This window comes from Rhinolophus hipposideros, assembly GCF_964194185.1.
Source record: "Rhinolophus hipposideros genome assembly, chromosome: 24".
In the NCBI taxonomy this organism is placed as follows: domain Eukaryota; kingdom Metazoa; phylum Chordata; class Mammalia; order Chiroptera; family Rhinolophidae; genus Rhinolophus; species Rhinolophus hipposideros.
The window spans coordinates 35,669,776-35,694,727 of NC_138070.1; the positions used below are offsets into that span (position 1 = coordinate 35,669,776).

At 45.3% G+C, this 24,952-nt stretch overlaps 1 protein-coding gene across 9 annotated transcripts in view; it reads right to left on the bottom strand.

Annotated features, from left to right (window-relative positions):
* GRAMD1B (GRAM domain containing 1B) overlaps positions 1-24,952 on the bottom strand; it is a gene marked incomplete at its 5' end in the record, with an annotated part of 168,168 nt that overhangs the window by 99,606 nt on the left and 43,610 nt on the right. Inside the window, 2 exons of one of the 9 annotated variants that reach the window (XM_081037373.1) lie at positions 11,763-11,806; positions 12,398-12,483. The exons of 6 other annotated variants lie outside the window; for them this stretch is intronic. Coding sequence is in view for 2 of the 3 variants with exons in the window: in XM_081037379.1 (XP_080893505.1) it covers positions 11,731-11,806; positions 12,398-12,410 (89 nt within the window). Of the gene's footprint in view, positions 1-11,730; positions 11,807-12,397; positions 12,484-14,444; positions 14,656-24,952 lie in introns of those variants that run through there. 2 more of the 9 variants (XM_081037379.1, XM_081037375.1) reach the window with 2 other exon arrangements.

A 24,952-nucleotide genomic window follows, 5' to 3' on the forward strand; every position in this document is an offset into this window, starting at 1 on the left:
CCATCTATAAAAAGGTGACAAGGACAAAAACCCATGAGGTTCTCAGGAGTCAATGCACAAAACATGATATAACATCGACTAAGTACTCACTACTTTTAACCATTATTATGATTATTCCCAGCCAGTTTCCACAGACCTCCACAACTTACTATAAGAAGCATAGATTCCATTCCTATGTTTCCTGATCTACTTTTTCTCCTTTACCTAAACAATGTTTTCCTATTTTGTTGGGGATATTCTTGTAATTTTATTTTGTGGAATTTCTGTTAGATCAGTCAGCTACTTACTTATCCAACAATAACTATCCTTATTAAGTGCCTAATATGTTCATGACCCAGGCAAATCACGATGATATTTCAACAATAAACCCAATATCCTCCTTAATATCTAGTAGCTTATAATCTAATAAGAACAATAAGATATGGGCATTAAGGAGTTGGATTACATAATTCTAATGAAGTTTAAAGCAGTAAGTTCTGTAAGAGAGGCACAGATAATCAGAAGGACGTAGTACTTCTGTTTTCCAAAACGAATATAGGTAGGTAATCAATCATTATGCCAATGTTTTAATCAACTAATGAATAATGGTAAATATTCTCAGCTAACCTGTATAGTTTGTCTGTGATAACTATTTTTTTATTGTTCTGGTCTCAACACAAAAGACGTGGCCAGAAAAAGGATTCAATATTTGTCATTATCTTTATGGAGACAAAAGTTTCCTATTTGTATGACAGGTGTCCAGAAATAATGCCTTCCACACATATTGCTACTATCACTGCCAATAAATACAGGTCTATTTGGATGGAGCAGACTGCATTTCATGGGTTGGATTTTGAAGTTTCATTGCCTACCATCAGGACATTTTCTCATCAGCGCCTTAATGTTGAAACAAAAAAATGTTCAATGATATTCCAGGCTCCTATACTTACTACACATATATTCTCTCAGCATCACAACAAATATGATAAGACTGGCATGCTCATGAGTAAACTTAAGAGCTCAGGTCTCATGTCTTGTGACCAGAGCTACTTGGTAAATACTCCGGTGGCCTTCCATACAAAACCACCTTTGAGGGTTTAGGGGCACCAAAGTACTGGTATGTCCCATGTTGAAGATTTTATGTAGACTGGGGACAGTTAAGAAAAATAACTGGGCAACCTGGTAAGTTTCAAAAGCTAAATATACTGAATTTTTAATTGTTGATAACATGCCCTTTTAAATTTTCTGTTAAAATATTCTTTAAATATAAACAATGGTGGTGGTAGTTTTATAGTTTAGTTTAGTTTTGTTATAATAGGTAAAATAAGTATAGGTAAAATAAGTCTCTGGCAATTCTATGTCAGTCCACCAGCTTTTAAAAATGTCTTCGTTTTTCACAGAAATAGAACATATTATCCTAAAATTTATATGGGACCATAAGCCTCAGCAATCTTGAGAAATAAGAACAAAGTGGGAGGTATAACAATACCTGACTTCAAATTATACAACAAGGCTACAGTAATCAAAACAGCATGGTACTGGCATAAAAACAGACACATAGATCAATGGAACACAATAGAGAGTCCAGAAATAAATCCATGCCTATATGGCCATTTAATCTATGACAATGGAAGCAAGAATGTACGATGGGGTAAAGACAGTCTATTCAATAAATGGAGCTGTGAAACCTGTACAGACACATGCAAAAAAATGAAGCTGGACCACCTCCTTACACCACATACAAAAATAAATTCAAAATGGCTTAAAGAATTAAATGTAAGATCTGAAACCATAAAATACGTAAAAGAAAATATAGGAAGAAACTTCACAGACATTACCCGGAGTAAGATTTTTCCTGATATATCCCCTAGCGCGAGGGAAGTAAGAGAAAAAATAAACGTGGAATTACATCAAACTAAAACATTTTTTCACAGCAAAGGAAACCATCAATAAAACAAAAAGGGATCCTACTGAATGGGAAAAGATATTTGCCAATGATACATCTGATAAGGGGTTAATATCACAAATTTATAAAAAAATCACTCAACTCAACTCCAAAAGTACAAACAACCAAATTGAAAAATGGGCAGAGGATATGAAGAGACATTTTTCTAAAAAGGACATGCAGATGGCAAACAGACATATGAACAAATGCTCAACCTCACTAACCATCAGAGAAATGCAAATAAAAACCACAATGAGATACCACCTCACCCCAGTCAAAATGGCTGTCATCAATAAATCAACAAACAACAAGTGCTGGCGCGGATGTGGAGAAAAGGGAACGCTAGTGCACTGTTGGTGGGATTGCAGATTAGTGCAGCCACTATGGAAAACAGTATGGAGGTATCTCAAAAATCTCAAAATGGAACTACCTTATGATCCAATAATTCCACTCTTAGGTATCTATCCGGAGAAATCCAAAACTCCAATTCAAAAATCTGTATGCACTCCTATGTTTATTGCAGCACTATACACAATAGCCAAGACATGGAAACAACCGAAATGCCCATCGGTAGATGACTGGATTAAGAAATTGTGGTACATTTATACAATGGAGTATTACGCGGCCATAAAGAAGAAAGAAATCTTATCATTTGCAACAACATGGATGGACCTAGAGAACATTATGTTAAGTGAAATAAGTCAGACAGAGAAAGACAAGTACCATATGATCTCACTTATATGTGGAATGTAAAGAAGAGAATAAGTGAATGAACTAATCAGAAACAGTTTTGGAGGCAAAGAGGAAAAACTGAGGGTTGCTAGATGGGCAGGGGGGTGGGGATAAGGGGGAAGGTGAGGGGATTAAAAAACAGTCAGTAACCACAAGATTGCCACGGGGTTTTGAAAATTAATTTGGGGAATGGAATCAATAATGTTGTAAAGATTTCGTAGGGTATCCGAAGGACACGTGTCCCATTTGGGAGACCACCTCAGGGAAGATGTAGATGCCTGATCACTGCACTGTACACCTGAAGCTGAACAATAATGAATGCCAACTATAAGTTTATAAATATATATATGTACGTATATACTTACAAGAAGCGGAGTACAGCATTAGGTATAGAGACAGTGGAAATGTAATAGCTCGGTGCGATGTCAGAGGGATAGTGGATGGGGGGAGGGGGGTCCACAGTGTGAGGGATATAAATGATAAACATCTAAGTATTACTTTGTCTTGTGTACCTGAAAGTAATAAAAAAGAAAGGAAGAAAGAAAGAAAGAAAGAAAGAAAGAAAGAAAGAAAGAAAGAAAGAAAGAAAGAAAGAAAGAAAGAAAGAAAGAAAGAAAGAAAGAAAGGAAGAAAGAAAGAAAAAAGATCAAAATAAAGAAAAAAAAGTTTATTTACAAAATCCATAAGTTCAGACACCTCTATGAATGCCTTCTTGGTCCTATGACCTCACATTCCACTATTAGGAAAGCCTCAGCCTCTTAACGGTGAGGATCTGAAAAGTATCTCTAGTCAAGTCTCGTGTCTTTAGGTGGTCATCTGGGTCACAGGGCTTTCTAACCTAGTCTTTAACATATGAGTTCTGACAATTAAGTTTGCGAACTCATCCTAGAAAAAGTACTACATACCTCATGGATGAATATCACTGTGGTCACCTTCATAGTCCACCCTTCAAAGCAATTTTGGAACTCTTTTTCTGGAATGGTCATCAGAGCTGTCATCGTATTACCCTTGATGTCCTGAATGTCATCAAGATGTCTTCCTTTCAATATTTCCTTTCTCTTCGGATAAAGAAGTCATTGGGGGCCCCATCAGGTGAGTAGGGAGTGTGTTCCAATACAGTTATTTGTTTACTGGCTAAAATCTCCCTCACAGACAGTGCCGTGTGACCTGGTCCATTGTCATGATGCAAGAGCCATGAATTGTTGGTGAAAAGTTCAGGTCATGTAACTTTTTCACGCAGCCTTTTCAGCACTTCCAAATAGTAAAGTCAGTTAACTGTCCAGTTGGTACAAATTCATAACGAATAATCCCTCTCATATCAAAAAAGTTTAGCAACATCGGTTCAACAAGTTCTTGAATTTAATTGTCACACTTCGTATAACATTATATTAGTTTAGTTGTACAGCATGGTAGGTGACCCCTGAAAACACGAGTTTTAAACTGCACAGGTCCATTTATATGTGGCTTTTTTTCAATAAATATGTATAATACTGTACATGTATTTTCTCAATATTTTCTTTTCTCTAACTTTATTGTTGAACACAGTATATAATACATATAACATAGAAAATATGTGTTTATGTTATTAGTAAGGCTTCCAGTCAATAGTAGGCTATTTAGAAGTTAAGTTTTTAAGGTGTCAGAAGTTATACATGAATTTTCATCTGCGAGGTAGGGGGTTGACACCCATAACATCCCCGCATTATTCAAGGTTCAACTGTATATTGTGAAATGGTCATAACAATAAGTCTAGTTACTATTCATCCCCATACATAGTTATATATTTTTTTTATTATGACCTAAGCTAGTCTTGAATGCTTTGACAATGTCTTGGAGATATGCCTGAGCCTCCCAAATATATATGTACAACTATTATCGCTCCCCTAATCTCAGACACAAATTCCCAACTGTTCCTGAACACTGTTCCCTAAATGTCTCATCGGCACCTCCAAGCCAGTATAAATACATGAAACTCCTCATCGCCTCTCCACATCCCCTTCTGACTCTCACCACCTGTGCCTATCTCAATAAATGGCACCACCGACTACCAAGTCACCCAATCAGCCACCTGGAATTCATCCCACACTCCTCCTCTCCCACCCCCCATTTAATTAGGTAGAAAGTCATGTCAATTCTAGCTCCCTAAATATGACCAGAGTTTGTTTCCTGCTATCAGTTTTTATCTGCCTTTCAAATCTCATCTTTAGGTTTGCAGTTGTGCTTACCTCTCCTATTTGTTCATTCACCATGTATTTATTGAACATCTATTATATACCAACTAATATGCTAGATGCTAAGGGTTTTGTGGCTTAAAAAAGCAAAAACACGACCCCTGTGTTTAAAAAGATTAGAGTGTAAAGATTAAAGTGTAAAGATTAGAGTGTAAAGATTAGAGTGTAAAAAAATAAGTGTCAGAGATGGCGCAAATGAGGAAATTATCAATTATGTGTTTACCTTATAGCCAAACAGTACTTTTTCAAAAGCAAATCCGATATCTTAAAATCCTTCAACTGTTCCCAGCATCTGCCTAATCTCAGTACTGTACAAGGCAGTCATGGTAAGTCAATTCCTGCTTGCATCTCCAGTTTCATCATCTGCCTCCCATCTCCCCCATGTACCCTATTCGCCAATCATGCCAAACGACTTGTAGTGACCTGGGTTTTGCCATGTGCATGCTGCCTACTTCTCCTGTCTAGCTACTATTCAGTGAACATCTATGGTAGGCCAGACATTTTACCAGGTTATCTTATTTAATCCTCACAACAGTCCTGTGGGGTCGATAGTATCACCCTCGTTTACAAATAAGGAAACAGAGACTAGAAAAGGCCAAGATAACTCGCTCAAGTTGGCAGAGCCCAAGAGAGGCAGTGCCAGCATCTGAACCCAGATATGTTCAAACCTCAATCATAACTAGTCACTTCTCTTCTCTTGTCCACCTGATAAAACTCCCACCCCTGCCTCAGGTTTCAGATCAAACATCACTTCCTTTCCAAAGCCCTCCTGCCTGCCCAGGCAACATCAGATAGTTCTTCTATGCTTCCCTGACGGCTTGAACTTCTATTACAACCCTTATTACCTTGTGCCACTCCTTCCCCATCTGTTTACTCATCGGTCCCCCTAAGATCCCATGAGCAACTGCTCACAGTGATCTTGTGCTAGCCATCTAAATCCTCCATATAGGACTCTCTGCTGGAATATAATTGGCATTCAATAAATATTTGCTGGATGGATTAATGAATGCTTATCAACCTCTTTCTCAAGGTTGAAATAGAAACCCTCTGGACATAATTTATCATCTACATATCTTAACAGTCACGGCAGGACATCAGATGGCCTCAAGTCTAACATGGCAACCTTAAGAAAAAAAAGTAGCACCATGGCAATGCAGTAACAGAGCCTCAAAATCCAGACTCCAGGAGGTGCAGTCACTGTGGGGACAAAGTCCCAGAGAGCAGTTTCCAGGCTCTCGGCCTCACATAGAAAGGTGCTGACTTGGGTAGTAGATGGCCGTCAGCTGTGGCTAATTGACTATCAGCTGTAGCCAGTTAGCCAATTAGCCACTGATATAACTGCCGTGGCTGTGCTGGTTGGAGAGTCGAGTCAAGAGTCGGTCGGTTGGCAGGCAGAGAAGCAGCAGCAGGTTGCAGGTCGTGTGACTCTAGCCTCCAGTGAGACTATAGTGGTATGACTCCCCTACATATGGATCCCTGGGTGTTCCTTTTTGGCCTCACCATGTCCTGTGTTCTTATGTGGGGAGCGGGAGCTGAGACCCTGCAGGCTGCCCCGCACAACAAATGGCGCAGCGAGAAGGGTATGGTGCCGGCCAAAACCTACCGAAGCATGGTGGAGCGGTTTGTGCGTGTGAGAGCCCAGCTTCTGGAGGCCCATGAGGAGCGACACCAGGAATGGGAGGCGCGGTCTGCCTGGGAGACTCAAGCCTCCAGCTGGCACACCACCCTGTTGGCCATGGAAGGCGTTGCCTTCATTTTGGTGATCTGCTGCGGCCTTAGGCTCCGAGGGTTGTAGACATCTTACACCGAGGCCTCCACCCACTCAGACACCTGGCGCGGCGAGCAAGACTCCGACCAGGTAAAAATGGAGTCTGACTCTGGGCAGGAGGACGTGTGGCCCCCACACAGTGTGTGGTGTCCAGTGGCCACTGTTCTCAGGAGTTGGACCCCCAAGGAAGGGGGGGAGGTCATGGACGGCTCTCCGGCCAGCGTGGAGAGGGCCCTGCAGGCTCTGGCTGAGCGGTTGCCGGAGGAAGCGAAGGCTACAGCCGGCCACGTGGGCTGGATGTTCCTCACGGCCTTGAGTCTCAACACAGAAAATGCGCTTCATGAAAGAGCCCAGGGGCCGGACCAGGAGTCCCAGTTGGAGGCGCTGGAAGTCCGGGTCCGCCTGTTAGAAGAGGGGCCCCACAGTGGAGACTCTGAGGCAGAGGCGGAGGAAGCGAGTGGAGACAGTGTAGCTCCCAACCCCCAAGCCAGGCCAATCTTGAAGCAAAAGGTAAAACGTGAGCAACCTTTGGCCCCCGGGGGCTTTGCTGCAGGCAACCCAGCTGTGACTGAGTTCACAACCTACACCCCTTACACTCCCACTGAGTTGCAGGAGCTGGGGAGGAGGTGCTGACAGCGCCCTGGAGAGCCAGTCTCGGCTTGGCTACTACGTTTATGGGATGAGGGAGCAGACAGCATTCTCTGCTCCCCAGGCGAGATGGAAAAGCTAGCCTTTGTGACAGTGCATCGTCCCTGCGACAAAGGTTACAGAACTGCCATAGGTTGGCCCAAAACCAGGGCAACCATTCTCTACTGGAGTGGCTCACTGCTGTAGTACGCACAGTATGGGGACAGGCTGGCGAGCTGCCAGACACTGTGAGTCAATGGCAGTCATATACGGAACTTACTCAAATCATCTGTGAAATGGGTATGAGACATGCTATTTTCAACCCTAATATGCAGGGGCCGGATGACGAGCTTTTTACAGCCAGCATGAGAGATCTGGTTTTGGATACTGCACCTGCGAGTGCTTTTGGATCCTTGGTTGCCATTCTTACGGCCTATGTGGGATGGTGGATCCATGAAGTTACAGCAGCCATGGCCACCCTAGGGGATGTTGAAAGCCAGCGGCAAAGGAAGTTAAGACAGGCGGTCAGAGCAGTTGAGACTGGAAGCCCAAATCAAAAGTAAAGGGGCGAGGTCGTGGGCTTCAGAGAGTAACACGCACACAGATGTGGCATGATCTCATGGCAGCAGGGGTCGATTGGGAGAAGACAGACCAACAATGCACCCAATGCACTCTTGTTGGAACTTTGGAAACAGTTGTGTCGGAACAGCAATTCCGGAGAAGCCTAAAGGAGAAGTCTGGGAAACCGCGACCCGTTCAGCTTGATTAAGGGTGAGGCCAAGATACCCGGTCAGAGGGGACGAGCGGGGACCGGAGGCCCCATGTGGAACTCTCCATACATTGGTCCCCTTTCAATGTGCAGAGGGTTTTGGCCCTAGTTGACACTGGCGCAGACTGCAGTCTTGTTTATGGGAACCCGGAACTGATCCCCGGACCAGCAATGTGCATTGATGGCTACGGGGGAAACACTGTGACTGTGAAAGCTATTTCCTTACCACTGGGTATAGGAAGGCTTCCCCCTCGTACCTACATGATTTATGTCTCCCCTGTTCTGGAGTATATTCTAGGGGTGGACGTGCTACATGGCCTCAGCTTACAGACGTCGGTAGGAGAATTCCATCTCCGGATCTGGGTGGTGAAAGCGGTGACATGTGGGCATGCTCGCCACCCTCAAGTGTTGCCACAGCCCTGGCGAGTGGTTACAGTGCAACAATACCGCCTGTCAGGAGGAGACTGGTGGTACCCTAAGAAGTCCAGGAAGTCTGGCTGTGCTCAGAAGGACTGGTGGTGCCCTGAGAAACTCTGGCTGTGCCCAGAGAGAGTGGCAGTGCCATGAGAGCCCTGGCTTTGTCCAGGATACTGCATTCACCTCCAGATCCTCGCACAGGGACCCTCGCGGAAGACACTTGTCGCGTAGATTGTGAGGCGAGACCCTGCAGGGGTGGAGTGTGGGGACAGAGTCCCAGAGAGCAGTTCCAGGCACTCGGACTCATGTAGAAAGGTGCTGACTCAGGTAGTAGATGGCCGTCAGCTGTGGCTAATTGGCCGTCAGCTGTAACCAGTTAGCCAATTAGCCACTGATATAACTGCAGCGGCTGCGTTGTTTGGTGAGTCGGTTGGTTGGCAGGCAGAGAAGCGGACAGCAGGTTGCAGATCGTGTGACTCCAGCCTCCAGTGAGACTATAGTGGTTTGACTCCCCTACCTATGGCTCCATGGGTGTTCCTTTTTGGCCTAGCCACATCCTGCGTTCTTATGTGGGGAGCGGCACTAGAGGCCCTGCAGGCCACCCCGCACGAAAAATGGTGCAGTGAGCAGGGTCTCCCGCATGACAGTCACACTTCCAAAAGTCCTGCTCCAGGAATTGAACACAGTCTAAATAGGCAGTGTTGTCATCAAAGTGACCATACCTCCAATCGAGAGCTACCATTTCATTCTCAATTATAAGGAAAGAGACAGTGTCAAAAAAAAAAAAAAAAGTGAGCACACCTGCAACCAAAAGCTATTTCATTCTGGGGTAATTAAACCCAATTCATTGGGGGGTTAAGAGAAATCCTGGGAACAGTACCTCAGAAATAAAAGGGGAAAGGCTAAGGTAAGGGAGGGAGATGTATTTACGTGTTTTTAGACATTTAAAAAATGATATACAAATCATATCTAAATGACTTACAATGAGTCACAATATGATTTTTAACTCAACAGTTCCACTACATTTAAACATTATCAAAAATTCAGTACATCAGCCATAACACAGGTTCTCTTTGTACCTGCGCTGCAAAATGCAAAGAGGCTCGTTTTGGGAGTACCCTGATCAGTTAAAGGTTCTGGATATCTAATGAGAGCCACGGACACTCTTCCCAGAAGAAAGCACAGAGATACATAACTCTGCCTATATGTGATAGAAACTCATGGACCCTCTCCTAAAATCCACCCAAGGACCTTAATGGTTCATGGGCCCAGACTGAAAACACTGAACTAAACTCCCTCCAAAGGGTTTGGGCTAGAGAAGGTTAAAGAAAAAGAACCACAGTGCTGGAATTAAATGGTGTCTTTTTCTGTGACCAATCACATTCACTCTGTGGTCCAGGTCCTGAAGCAAATGCTAGCCTCACGAATGGTCCAGCCCTGAGGTCTTAATTCCACACCTGATTACATAATCTATAGTCTGGGATGAGGGATGGCAAGGGCCAAAGAAAAGTGAAGCTGCCTGTTTCTACCTCCCTATGCAAATGCAGACAGAAACACACATGTGCAAACTAACTGCAGGATAACTCCCCAGTGCCCCCAACCCACCTCTTCCTCAGAGCACTCACCACCACCTCCCCTTGACAGCTAGTTGGTTGATCCCAAACCACTTACAACTCAAGAGCTAGTTGACTGGCAGGTTTGTAAGAGGGTAAGCCTGGCGATCATTACACTTGACCTTGCAGGTAGCAACATTACAACCAGACAGCACTCGGAACACACTGTTTGGGATCCACACAGTTGCAGATGCCTGCTGCCACGGCTGCCTCTTTGCACCGCCAGGGGCGATAGCACGTGGAACCTTCCATGCTCACAGTGGGTACGCAAATGTTTGTGGGAGGAGGGAAAAGAGAGGGAAAGGAGGCAAGGAGGCGAGAGAGGAGGGTTGGGAGGATTCAGGGAGGCCTGTTCTCATTTAGTTTTGTTCTCCCTAGCTCCATTCTGCAGAGAAAACAAAGTATCTGACAGATCTAAGCTTGTTAAAATAACAGATGCATGTAATTTTCACCGATTCGCAGACTAGACGATGAAAGCCCAGAGAGGTTAAGTAACTTGGATCAGACCACACAGCACGTGGGAGTGAGAGAAAGGAGCCAAGAATCTAGTTCTGTGACTTTCAGAGATGTGTCCTAAGCACTTTGACACATTACTGCCCTCAGCACCACTGTGGCTGCAGCTTCCTCCCTCATCCCGGCTTCCATACACACGGGGTACCGAACCAGCTCCAGAGCCTTGTGCAGTCTTCCATCTCCGAGAGAAAGGAAACCCAGCCATCTGGCCAAAAAGGAAGGACCTCAATCCGAGGGCTGAGATAGCCTCGGATTGCAGGTCTGCCCCTGTACACAGGGGCTTGGGTTGGGGCTTACAGACAATGCCTCCTTAGATTCCCCAACCCATTCCCCGTGGCTCAAGCTCCTTGTTTGGAAAAATGCACAGAAAAACAAATTTCAGATTGCAAGCAGTATTCAGGGGAGATGTTGCTGAGAAACTATCTCAGGAACGCCCTCTAGCGTGCCTGTGGGGTCCACGCGACGTAGCACCCTGGCACCATTCCCAAGAGGTGCCCAGAACCGCACTTCCATCGGGGCATCAGATGGGCGGTGGGAGGGAACAACAGCAGCATCTGCCGCTCAGAGACAAACTCCTCGCCAATCCCAAGGCCAACATCTGCTGCAGGATGAGAGGCAGACTCTGTTCTTGACTATCCAGCCCACACCAACCCCACCCATTCCTTATACAACAGGCAGAGGGAAGGAGAATCACACAGAAGCAGAAAAGGAAGTGTGGAGATGGCACAAATGGATTAAGAAAGCACCATAATGCATGGAAGAGGCAGGGGAAAAAGAGAGAATAAAGGAGAGGGGTGACTAAAAAGAGATAGGATAAAGAGAAATGAAAAAAAAACAAGGCAAAGTTAGAGACAGATAGACACGTAAGTCTGCCCAGACAAAGCTATAGATCTCACACACACACACACACACACACACACACACACACACACACACACTCAGACTTCTAGGCACATAAAGGTGAGGAGTATGTTGTGTTGGACCCAGTCCTTCCTGTCTTCTCCTGAGGTCCTCATGCTCACATTATTTCCCTCCACTCTGACACAGCCCCTGGATGCTCGGGAGTGGTGGGCTGAGGGACAGGAGGGGACAGAAAAGTGAACCAAAGGCAGAACTTGCCAAGCGAAGCCACTTACGCACAGTGCGGCCGGCAGCATTTCCATCCTACCTTTGCTGTCGCCATATCAGCCGGCTCCATGATCCCTGCTTGGCCTAAGGAGCAGTAGCACCACCCAGAGAGAAAAGGCAGAGTCACAAATGTCCACCAGAAAGAACAAACCACCCCTCTGGAAGGTCAGGGAGAATAAGAGACTTATTTCTACTTTCTGGACCCCTGGGACCTCCTCTGTTGGGGGAAAGAGCTTTAGGGTCCCAAGAAAGCCTGAGGGGCCTGACTATATCCCCACAGATGCCCAGATCAGGCCCATCAAGGGGATCTCCCCTTGCCTGGTACTTCTTACCAGGAGGCAAGAGAGGGGCTCAACAGGGCGCCCCCTGCTGGGGGAGAGCACAGAGGTGAAGGCCTGACCCTCCCATCACCCACCCAACGCGGTCCCCAAGGGTCAGGAAGAGGAGAGCATGTGGAACAGGCCAACTGAGCAAGTGCTAAGGGCAGCAGGAAGGGAGAAGGCTAAGGGCTAGTGGTGTTGGGGAGGGGGTGGTGTGAGAACCTCAAGAAGGTGCAGGTGCTCGGATGGAAGCAGAAGGTGCTGTGCAAGGAGGTGCCGGAGCCACAAAGCTGGAGCCCAGCACAGCGAGGTGGAGGATGCAAGGGACAGGAATCCGCCCGGTGAAGCCACTCACCTTGCAATAACATTCAGACTGACTGAGGCCTACACAGGAGCCAGGAGAGGGCGGCTCACACCCCCACTCCACACCCAGAGACTCCCAGCCTCTGTCTAAAGCTACATGAGAGCAGCCGGCCACCCGGCTGGATCTGCAGAGGCCCCTGGCTCTCTCGGAGCAGCCTGATTGGAGGAGCAGGATGACTTCATCCGGCCCCATTCATCACTCTAGGTTTCCTGCCCAGCAGGGACAGGCCGCTCTGTTTGCAGTGACTACAGCTTACTCTCTGGCCCATTTTACTCAGGCAGCCCGGGGAAAGGGATCAGAGTACCCCAGGCCCTAGAGGGAAGAGGGGAACAGGCTTCTCACATTTCTACTTTAAAACACAGTGCGCATGTCCACTGAGTGCACTTGCTTATGCGGCTGCCAGCATAAACGCAGAAAAGCAACTCCCCTCCTTGAAACCAGCAAAGAAACAAGGTTGTGTGCCACTTATCTTCCTGTCAAAATGTTAAATCAAACACATACAAGTCTTTAGAGATAGTTCTCCCAGTCAGAGAAAATAACCTATGGAAAAGCAGACCAATATCCTCAGGCATCCCTAAATATATATAACTCCTTCCTAGCATTTTCCCTCTGTCAACTCCAGCTCTGTCAGCTCATCTCATGTGCTAACCTGGGCTTGCTTTTACTGACATTGATTCCTTCATGTCTATGGCTTCAGATCAACAAAATGTTAAAGATGCATGGGACCTTAAGGCTTCAGCTCCATTTCACAGATAAGGAAACTAAGGCCCAGAAAAAAAAAAAGCAAAAAGGTCAAGAAAGGTATCCCAACATGTTTCCCAATTCCTTATAGACTGTTCCCTCAGAAATAATGAGCTCCTGAGAGAAATTGATGCCCCTTCATTCCCCCTTCCCTTTTCCTCCCCACCCCAGCTCCCAATCCACTTCCTAGAGCATAGAAACGCCCAGCAAAGCAAGGGTTAAATTGATTAAAATATGGGAGAATAAAAAGAAGAAGGCAATGAGTGTGTGCTCACTCATTCAGTTCCCCCTACAATTTCTCTCATTCTTTTCTCTTATCCTGCTTCTGTTCAAGCCTGACTTCACAATGAAACTACACACTTAGGTAGACCAATGCAGAGTAGTTTTCCAAAAGAAATGACGATACCAACAATTCTACCAGGGTACTTTACCAGCATCCAAGTGTCTGACTTAACGACAGGAATAATAATAGAACAATTCCCAGTGGTACAATGCTCCATAATTTACAATGCATTTCAAATTAATTAACTCATTTGATACACACAGGAACCCTGTGAGGTATTATTTTTCCCATTTCAAAGATAATTAAAATGAGATTCAGAGATTCTAAGTGACTTGCCCAAGGTCACTTAGCATAGCAGAACTGGGACTCAATCCCATGTTCACTGACTTCAAATTCCTTTCCACTAAATACACATTAACAAATTTCCCACCACTTCACTTTTGCCCCCTTAATCTGTCTCCAACTCCTGCCCCCCATCATTATACTCGCAGAAAATGAAAAAAAATCTGAATTAATTTGATATTTCCCTTTGGGATCCCCTCCCCTTTTTTGAAGATGGCAAATTATATGAAAATACACAATCAAATATTGGGGGGGGGGAATCTTGGGCCTATCTAAAGGTTAGTGCATAGATTTAACGAATTTCCTGTGTCCAATGGAAACTGTTTTTAAAAAGCATCATCAAAGATTCAATCATGTTCACTTCATTTAGGCAGAAAAGTAGACCAAGACCCCTGACCAAATTGGTCAACTATCAAGATTAAAATTAAGGGGGGAAAAAAGGATATGTGCCCTGGTTCCTGAAGGTACATTATTTTCCAGCCATCATAAACACAGAATGTATCACTTCTCCTGTTCCTATCCCACCTTACTCTAATAAACCAAGGGGCACCAAGTTCCATAAACCCATATAATGAGCCATATAAAAAAGGACAGGGTTGAGAGTAATAGAATATCATTTAGGCCAGTGGGTAGGTTTTCTTTTATTCATTGCCTTGTTCCTATAAGCCCTAGACTACGGTCACAGATACGATCAACTTGAAAATGGTAAGAAACTTTGCTAGTATACTACACGAGAGGTATTACACCACACACGCGCACACACACACACACACACACACACACAAATATGTGGGGATCATGCCAATTCCACATGTCCTCTCTGCTCGGAAGTCTGTAATGTTCCTTCTGGCTTCACTGTGGCCTTCAGTCCTCTGTTCTTGGGCTGCCAGTCAAACACACAAACAGATGGAGAGCAGAAGGTGAGTACCCACGAATGAGGATGTTCTGTTTCATCAAAATCACACAGAAACCAGACCCATGTTAATGGGACTCCATCCAGTCTCCCAAATGACCAAACCCATTTACCTACTCAGTTCTTAAAGGCATACAACCGCCACACAGCCCCTGATGGTGGACACAGCAGACGGCATTTAGGAGAGCTGTTCAACCGGACCATCCATGTCGATTTTACAAAGCCATTCATATGTCTTGAACGCAAAGCAGCAGGTAGAGTGCTATTAGCTACAGAATAAACAACCTAGAAGATGGGGCAAGGTGGGAGGCAGGGGATTATGCTAGGCTTTATTTAATGAGAGAGCAGAGAAGGAATATGTACCAGAGTTCAAAGATAATTCCAGGAAGACAGAAAAGAGAATGACACTGAAAGGGAAAAAGGAAAGACAAACTAATGCAGTGTATATAATTAAGGAGCAATAGAATAGCATTTCTGCTACTTACCTGAAAGGAATCAATCTAAATAATTCCTTATAGGATAAATAACTCCTCTATTCTATGCTTTTGCTTTTCAAACTAGAGATGAGAAGCTCTCTCTTCTGTAACTTCATCTCATTCCATCTTGCTTCATATTTAGCGAAAAGATAAATAGATAGACCTCTTTATGTTATCATTTCCCCTTTAGGGCAATTATTTGTACTAATTACTTTACCCTAGGTATTATGTTCTAACTCCTTAATCACTGTACTTACGCACTAAGTTAAGGAAGGGGGGAAAATACCCTCAGATGCTTGAAGAGAGGCTGGAATGAGTTTTGTCAGGGGATAGGTAAGATATGGTAGGAAGTACAAGCACCCAGTTGTACTCAGACGCTGGATGCTGCACCTGCTTCTTTAGGAAGCGCCTCCTCTGTGGCAACTGTCTTTTGGTGGGAGGGGCTGCAAGCAAACCAAGTAAAGCAGTTTCAAACCCTGGTCACATCATCTTTCACCTGCTGCACTATGGGATATGTAGTCCTTTGAGTAAAAGGCCCTATGGGGACAGAGACAGGAGTGCAGTTTCCAGGCTCTCAGCCTCACGTGGAAAAGTGCTCACTCGAGTATTAAATGGCCATCAACTGTGATTGGATGGCCATCAGCTGTGGCTAGTTGGCCACCAGCTGTAACCAGTGAGCCATTGGCCACTAATATAACTGCTGTGGCTACGCTAGCAGAAAATGGGGACTAGCAAGATGGTGGCTGAGCTGGCAAGCGACGGAGTGAGGGTTGTGGATAGTGTGGCTCCTGCTTCCTGTGTCTCCAACCCAGCCGCCAGCGAGATGATAGTGGTATGACTCCCCTATCTATGCTCCGTGGGTGTTCCTTTTTGGCCTCACCATGTCCTGCGTTCTTATGTGGGGAGCAGGACTAGAGACCCCGCAGGACACCCCGCGTGACAGGCCATATTTGCACTGCTTATAACATGTGCACCTTGATCCCTCTGCCTGTCCTGAGACTACAAATATAGATCAGACGCCTTTGCCAAAAAGGTGAAATTCCTTTTCTCTAGAGTCTGATTACTGATTGTAAACTAAAAAGATGGTGATAAAACAGGAAGTCTCACAGAACTACAGGAGCCCAGAAACACGATAGACCTTGAGAGGTCACTTGATGTCTTCTCTCCCAGTATACAGGAAATGGCAGCTTTAATTGAGAGGAGAGACAGAAAAGAGGAAGGGAAAAAGAGAGGGAAGGTGAAGGAGAAAAAGGGCATTGTGTGTGCTTCCCATGATTGTGTGTCTCTTTGGAAAGTGACTTCTCATCTCTTTTGTTTATTAACCATCAACTGCTTAGAGGCAGTGTCATGCGGGGTGGCCTGCGGGGTCTCTCAGGTCCCACTCCCCACATAAGAATGTAGGACACGATGAGGCCAAAAGGGAACAGCCACAGAGCTACAGATAAGGGAGTCACACCACTATAGTCTCACTGGCGGCTGGGTTGGAGACACAGGAAGCAGGAGCCACACTATCTGCAACCTGCTATCCACTTCTCTGCAATCCACAACCCGCATTCCGCTGTGCTAACTGCAGTCTGTGCTTGCCAGCCACCATCTTCTTGCTAGCCCCCATTTTCTGCTAGCGTAGCCACAGCAGTTATATTCGTGGCCAGTGGCTCACTGGTTACAGCTGACGGCCAACTAGCCACAGCTGATGGCCATCCAATCACAGTTGATGGCCATCTACTACCTGAGCCAGCACCTTTCCACGTGACAGCCTAGAAACTGCACTCCTGGCTCTGTCCCCACAGGCAGGTAAACATAAAGAGCATGACTTTCAAGCCATTCTGCTTAGCTGTGAAGTTTGACTCAGCATACCTGCCATCTGTGTGGGCTTGGGCAAGTTACTTAGCCTCTCTGTACCCCCATTTCTTCATCTATGAGACAGGGATGATGATATTCCTCAGCTCAGAGGCTACTATGAAGATTAAATGAGATAACTAACATAAGTAAAGGGCTGAGAATCGTGCCTGGCACAATTACGATAAAACTACCTAAGTGTTAGGTATTATTTATTTATTTATTTATTTTTTAATTCAGTGGTTTACCTCCTGTCTTCCCCTATCCACGTGATATATCCTACCCCGGCATGAAATTTTAAGACCCCTCCAGAATTGGTGATGGTGTAGGCAGACTGGACAGAAAACAAACCGATCTGCTTTTTTAGGTGAATAAAGACATTAAAACAGCAAAGAAGGACAGTCATTAGAATAAGGAAAACGAATAATGAAAAGAACTACAACAGGTAATGCTGAACAGTAATGGACATTAGGAGGGTGTGTAGGGAAATTTGAGAAAAAAAGTCATCAAAGAACAATAAAAGAGTCCAAAATGAATATAAAGAAGGGAAAGAAAGATTCACAAAGAAAATCAGGGAAAGTGATCATGTTGGCAGTGGAAGGAGAAAGGAGACTAAGCAATGTTAAAATCAAAGTGGAAATTTCCATGGGGATTTGACCAAAGCGTCTGAAAAAGGTTATGGATGGATAGAAAGGACCCAGCATGAAATGGCAGAAACTAGATGATGGCAGCAAATACTACAAAGTTCAAGTCTGATGGTTTTGCAAAGCTGAACTGCTCTCTGGAGAAGGTGGGTGTTGTGGAAGGGCTGGGGTGGAGAGTTTCTGAAGTAGTCAGGACAACTAGGGAATGAAATGGGTGGTAAGGACTAAGGTTCAAGTTCTAGGAGAAAAGGAAATGGCCTTAGGCACTAGTCACCCGCAGTTCTGCACCCCCCAGCTAGGAGTGAGATGTCAGTAGGAGGGAGGAAGGGCTATTCAAGTGCAAGTCCCAGCTGGCTGGATAAAGGGACAATACCAGGGCACCAGTCTCCCACAGCCACTCACATAGGGAAGCTCAGACCTTGTGTCAGACTCAGGGTCTTTGCTGGTATTAGTGCAGTTTTACATTGGAGTTCCTCAGTGTAAAATGAGGGAGGCAAAAAAGGAGATCCATCTCCCTTAGCTGCTAGCAATTTCTGAGACCTCCCAAGCAACAGGAATACTGGATGTTAATATTACCTCCACGTCAGCCTCTAGAACTGGACAGGGCAGTTTAGTTAACTGGTTAGAGTTAAATTGCCTGGATTCAAATTCCAGCCCATCATCTAATAGCTGTGTGATCTTACATAAGTTATGAAATCTCTCTAATCCTCAGTTTTCTTATCTATAAAATGGAGGTAACAGCAATACTATTTCATAGAAAAAATGGTGAATTTAAACGAGAGCACTGTAACTAACACATAAGAGGCACATTCAATAAATGTTAACCAAAATAATGTTGTCTTTACAATTACTAGATGAAGGGCACTCAGGAGGGTGGGAACACCAGGAGTTCCCCCAAACCTCCATGCCATCTGCGCCTGGTGCCAATGCAAAGCTGGCTCTGCTCTGGTTACACAGCTCCTCCCCTTACCTGACATCTCCAGGCCCAATCACACCAACTCCAGCCAGCAGTCCCTGTCCTGCACTTTCAAATGATAAATTTGGGCAAGTGCTTCAAAAATGGAAAGGGTCATAAATGCACAGGGCAGATCATGTGCCCACGCCCTGTCCTGGAGGTTCACTCCTATGCCTGTACCAATTTTCACCAAAGACCGACAGGCGAGCTGCAGAGCATTTCATAGCCTTTCACACAAGAGTTCAGGGTGAAGATATATGGGAAGCCACATGATTAACTGGGCAGGGGGTCAGCAGGGAAGGGAGAGGGAGAAGGCCAATAATATTGCCTGACCTTTTTATGGTGCTCGGTTAATGGCCACCACATGTTTCCATTGTACAACCAACAGTCCATGCAGACTGTGGAGGCCGGTGCTGGTAGGAGAGTTAGGATAGAAGACGTATGCCCGAATGCCATTGGGACCTCACTCGGTGCAGGCCACTGGCAAGACCCTCTAGTGACCACTGCTGAAGCTGAGAGAAAAACAAGATAAGGTGAAAGACTATGGGCACAGATCCTCGGACAGTCCCTGAGCAGCAGCAATCTCAGGGACGCCTGCTGCACGAGAGGATTTCACTCCCCCATTCTTCTCCATAGCTGCCAGAACACGCCAGTGGGAACTGAGAAAAAGTCTCTATGTTGGGAGTGCTGTCCTTCAGTGATCAGGTCTCTTCTAGGGAACGAGGATGAAAGATGCAGTTACAGATCTCTGCCAATTCTGGGATAAGGGACTGGGGAGGAGATACAAAACCAGCAACACACAAAGGAAAATGTGGAGAGGAATGCTTCCAGAGCCTACTACCCTCTCCAGACTGTCCTTTGGTTTCCTTCCAAAGGATACTGGCTCCAATGTGGAGGTCTGCCACTATAGCACTTACATCCAGAAAGTAAATAGGCCATTAAGCTACAGGAGCTGGGTGAGACAGGAAACAAAAGAAGGACCAAAGAAAATGCCGTTTAAATGTTCAAGGAAAAAAATCATTGGCCCCAGAGGAATCTGAGTAGAAGATCTAAAGAGAACATACAAACCCACTTGCACAGCAACTCCTACCAGCAATTCTTTCTTTTCATTGGCAATTTCCCTCTCCTAGTGTCCTCTCTTCCATAGAGGTGGGCGCTATCTTGCCAGACAGACACCCCTGCCCTCCACAGTTGTAGTGGAGTCCAGGCACTCCTTTTGCTTTCTGCCTGCTGACTCAGGAGGGATCTCACTCCTGAGGAGGGATCACATGGCCACTCCCTCCTCTCCTGCCAAAGCCACAGCCAGCTGGGGGAGCTGGTAAGCCCAGAGAGAGAAGAAAAGAGGGAAGCTGAAGAACTGCTGCAGATCATGCAAATGCCTAGAAGGGCTTCGTATGGCACCTGCAGCAACGTAACAACAGTTTTGGTCTACAGTTTAGGCATAATAGTGAAAATGAAAGAAAGCACCAGAAAAGAGAGTGTCAAAGAAATGTACTAGATTTTTCCTAATATAATTTGTTAAAATCCTAAGGCACTTCTCAAAATCAACAAGGCATTAGAAATATACTTTTAAAAGATTTTGAAAAAATTATGTGACCCTCAGACATACTTAACTGAATCATTCAGAATCACTGGGGTCTGTTCTCTCCTTGTCAATTTGTTTCCTGGTCTGTCTGGTTTCAAAGCTTTCCAAGAGATAACCTTCATTAACAAACTCACTTATACACCTCCCTATGTGGGGCTTTAATTCTAGGAAGTTGGTAAAGAAAGATCCATCAGATATAAGGAAAAGCAGCTTCTGCACTGGACCCCAAGTACCCCATTAGCCACATGTATCCTTTCTCAAGGGGAAGTCATAGTGTTGCAAATCAAAATGAGCTCTGGAGTGATTATCTGCTAGATAATGACAGTGGACAATCTAACCCTCCATTTCTTTACCTAGAAAATGGGTAGAATAGTAACTTCCCTTACAAGGCTGTCATTATGATTAAATAAGATAGCACAGTGTTGAGCACATAATAAGCTCTCAAAATAGCAGCTATTATCAGTAATAATGAATAATACCTCCGAACTCATATTGTGCCCACAAACGAAGTACACAGACACTCTGTCTTGTCTTGGGTTTGCCCTTCTCATTTGCAGTAGTTTCCTATAGGACTCTTTACTGAAAGAAATCCCAATTAACATCCTTAGCAAATTTCCCAACATGGAAGTTATTCATAGAAAGGCAGATAAACATTTGATGTAGGTATTGAAAAAGAAATTCATGAATTGGGAAGGATTGGAGAGTATCTGACCCTTTCAATCCCTTCTTAAGGGCTCCTTAATCTGGGTCCTAGATATGTTCTATACCCTTACTTGTAAGGACAACAATGTAAACAAACTCTCAGCCAACTGAGAATCTACCCACTGGGTAAGGTTCCCAGAGAAGGAAACAAGTAACAGTTCAGTTTCACTTCTAGAGGGAAAGGTGTTGAGCAGGTGAAATAGATCACTTTGTGGATCTCAAAGGAAGTCTGTTGTGCAGCTAAATTAATAAACTAAGAATTTCAAAAGTCCAACCCTAAATTCTACCTACTAACTCACCCATCATGCTCACACAAAGAACGGCACAAGCGAGCATTTGTGTTATGTTCTGGAGGGAAAGGGGGGTCCACTCCCTTAGCCCCTCTACTAGCCCCACGACCATTATGAACCAGGTTTACAGAGGGTTTTCTCTGCAGATCAACTAGAAGAGTTTCCCCTTCAGACAGCAGAGGAAGGGCAAAGAGGGAGGGAGCCCAGCAGTTAAGAGCTTGTCACTCACATGCTAAGGATAAGAAGAAAAGAAGCATTGAGCAATCTAGACAGTTGGTGACAGACAAGATGAAATGATTAATTTAATTACACATCCCCACCTCACCCCCCGCCCCCCCCCGCCCCTTTCTCCTTGCTCCAGAATGACAATTCTTGGGCTATGCAGAAGATAGGCAAGGGAAAAACAGAAGCTATGCACCGATACCAATCTTCCCAAGCTACAGTCTACCAGAGGCTCCCTAAAACTGATGTCACAGTCCAGGAATAGGACACTAGGGCTCTTCGTGTCCTAGCCCTATTAAATTGTGTGCTTGATACTAGCTAGAGCAGGGGTAACAAGAGGCTTGGGGCACAGGGCAAGTGTCTCAAAGTGTGGTCCAAGACTATCTGAGTCAGCATTACTTGGGATACGTGTTAACTGTGCACATTCCTAGACAGACCCCAGTTAATGGGACTCTAAATTCAAAAGAGGGGCCCAGGAATCTGCATACTGAATCAGCTCTGCATGTGACTCTGAAACCATGGAAAGGTTGAGTTACAGTGCTTTCGAAACCCAGTCTCCCAAGTAGGCTGGCAGCTCATCATAAAGGGGATGTGAGCACTTGCCCATGGCAATAAAGGAAGAAAATATTAGAACTTACATTCTTTTTATATTATCCTTTTAAATTTTCTGCTTAATTGTATAATACAGAAAATATTTAGTAATGTAGTGCATGTGTAGGACTGATATAAATACACTTACATGTTATATCGCTGGTACATGCTCAAAAAATTTTTCCTGACAGAGGTTTGCCACCAAACTGGAGTATCAGTGACTTCTGGTGCAATGACTTTCACCACCTAGGTGGGAAAACAGTGAGTGGTCTCTACAAATAGCTGCACTGAGCTTACACTAGTAATCAGTGACACGTTGAAAAAAGAACACACAGATTTGGGCCTCCAACTGCATCTCAACCCTGGAGTAAGCGGGAGCCAAAGAACTGCAAAGCATGGCAAGCCTGCGTTGTGGAGTCTCTGCTTGAGCCTGCAAGTCGCTCACTCACATTCCTCTTCACCTTGGCTTGTAGGGGGATGGGACCGCTACCAGCAGGAAGCAGAGATGGTAGGAAATGAAACTTACCAACCATCCTGCCAGGTGTCTAAATCTAAATCTCAGCTATGGCATCAGCAGAGATAGTTTGCTGAGCTATAATTAATAACCCCTTCCTCAGGCAAAAAAGGAGAAATGCAGCAGGAGGAGAAACACAGAGCAGGTGATGCTTACACCTGCAGACAGTTCTGCTGACAGCAATAAAAGCGGTCAGGACTGCCAGAGAGAAGCTACAAACTGGGAAACTGGGGAGGGAGGGGAAGAGAAAAGCCGACTAGCTTTTCAGCCCTGCTACCAAAAGTCAGAGCTTGGCCCAGACATAAACTACGGTTGTTCTCCCTCCTATCTGAACACCCTATGTGCTGTCTTCCACAGACAGTGCAATCCCTAAGCATATGTGTATGTGAATCAGTGAAAGGAGAACACATGAGCGGCGGTCACAGATCAAACCATTTCCATTAGCATGAAAATGTCAGGAGATTAACAGAGGTTTAAGGGCTAGTCAGTGGTCCTCAATTTGGGGCATAGTCACAGAATCCCCTGATCACAGGCTGTTAGAGCTCGCAAAAAGCCTTAGATAGTTATTCATGTATCCATTTACTCATTTAACAAATATTTATTGAGCATGTACCATGTATCAGGCTCTGTACCAAGTGTTGGGTACACAACAGTAAATAAAACAAAGACAGCCCCTGCTTTCAGGAAGTTCAGGGACCAGTGAGGGAGACAACCAACCAAGCCAACAAACAGATACACGATTAGCGCTAAGATGGAAAATAAGCTGGGAAAATGAGGACTAGTACTTATGTGACTAGTTTCCCCTGGCAACTGAGGAAGCATCACACATCCCATCTCCTGGACTCGTTCATGGCTCACCCTAACCAAGGTCTCCAACCTACAATTCTCTAGTAGCTCAACAGTCACCTTCCACTTACCTCACAGGCTGAGCCCACGTCTACTATTTACTGACAATCATAATAACAAAAGCTACCATTTACTGAGTGCCAAACACAGTGGTAAGTACTTTTCCCATTTTATCTCATTTTGATCCCCACAACCTCCACAAAGTAGATATAGTTATCTCCGTTTTTAAGGCAGGAAACAGATTCAGAGAGTATAAAATGATTTGGGGAAAGGACCGCCACCAAGTGGTAGAGCCAGAATTTAAACTAAGGGCATTCGGTCTTCAAAGCATTCCTGTTACACATGACAATTGCAGAGAGAATCCTGTCTCTGCCACCAGCACCACACCATTGGGTCAGTGGGGCTCTGACTCCACCATTATCCGTCAGGTGTCTGTCTACTGTGTACGAGGCACAGCACCAGGTAATCAGTACCGGAGAAGCCATCTCATCAGAGGAAGGACTCGGTCTCTGTTCACTACCCTCAAAACTTCTGCCATGAGAACACTCCTGAGGAGAAAACTCTTGTCAATAGATGGCTAAACACTCACGGGCACCTATGCCTGTGCATGCTCACGCACGTCCACATGCCCATGAGTTTATAGGCCCCTCTCTCTCCATTGCTTGCCAGCCTCCAAATTTAACTCTTGATTCTATGGGTTGGAACCTCTTTCTCCTCCAGGACACTTGCTCCCCTCTGCTTGTCACAAAGGCCAAGGCACAGCATGTTCAGCAATGAGCCACTGCATGACCACCCTGCCAGGGATGGAGCCATGTTAGGAAATAGCATCCCATGCCTCATATATGCCGGGATCTTCCCAGCGGCCTGCTCAAACAGCTCTGGAGTCAGAACAAAGTCCATCATGAGTGGATATAAGAAGTGTACACACTGAGTTAACAGCTCCAAATGCCTCACTTGGAGGTCCCTATCACTGGAAGGGAGATATCAGCACCCCCCAAAGACACCAGGGCATCTTAAATCAGGTAGAATATACCATTCTCTACAGCGCTTTCCTCTTGGGACCTCTAAGTTCTTTACCAACTGAAGTAATTTACCATGAAAGAGGAAAATAATGATCCTGGCCAGTTATGAAGAACCTGGAGAGCCATGTAACCTCCTTGGGAGATACACAGTGAGTCCCAGTCAAGCATTCCACCCATACCAAAGGCCACCAGCCTCTATCCGTTACCTTCAGCCTCTTGCAACAAATCAGTCTCCCTTTTAGCAGGAGGGAACTATTTGGCAAGGAACTACAATACCCCCAAACACAGGAGCCAATCCCAAAAGCACTCTCGCCTCTGTCAAAAGCTCCAGCTAATCCCAACCAGCCAAGAGTCAATCCCTCATGCCCTTATCTCCAGGGGCCCCCTGCCACCTACTTGGCTCGTAGAAAGAACAGCTTCTTCCTCAGGGAGGAGACGTGGTAGTGACAGGTCTGCTTTACAGCCGTGCTGCACGAGACGGTCTCGGAGTGCAGGTTGTGTACCATGCTGGGCTCAGGGGACAGCCCGCCATATGGCAGCTGAGGCCTCGAGGGCTGGGGGCTCACTCCGGAGCTGCTTGG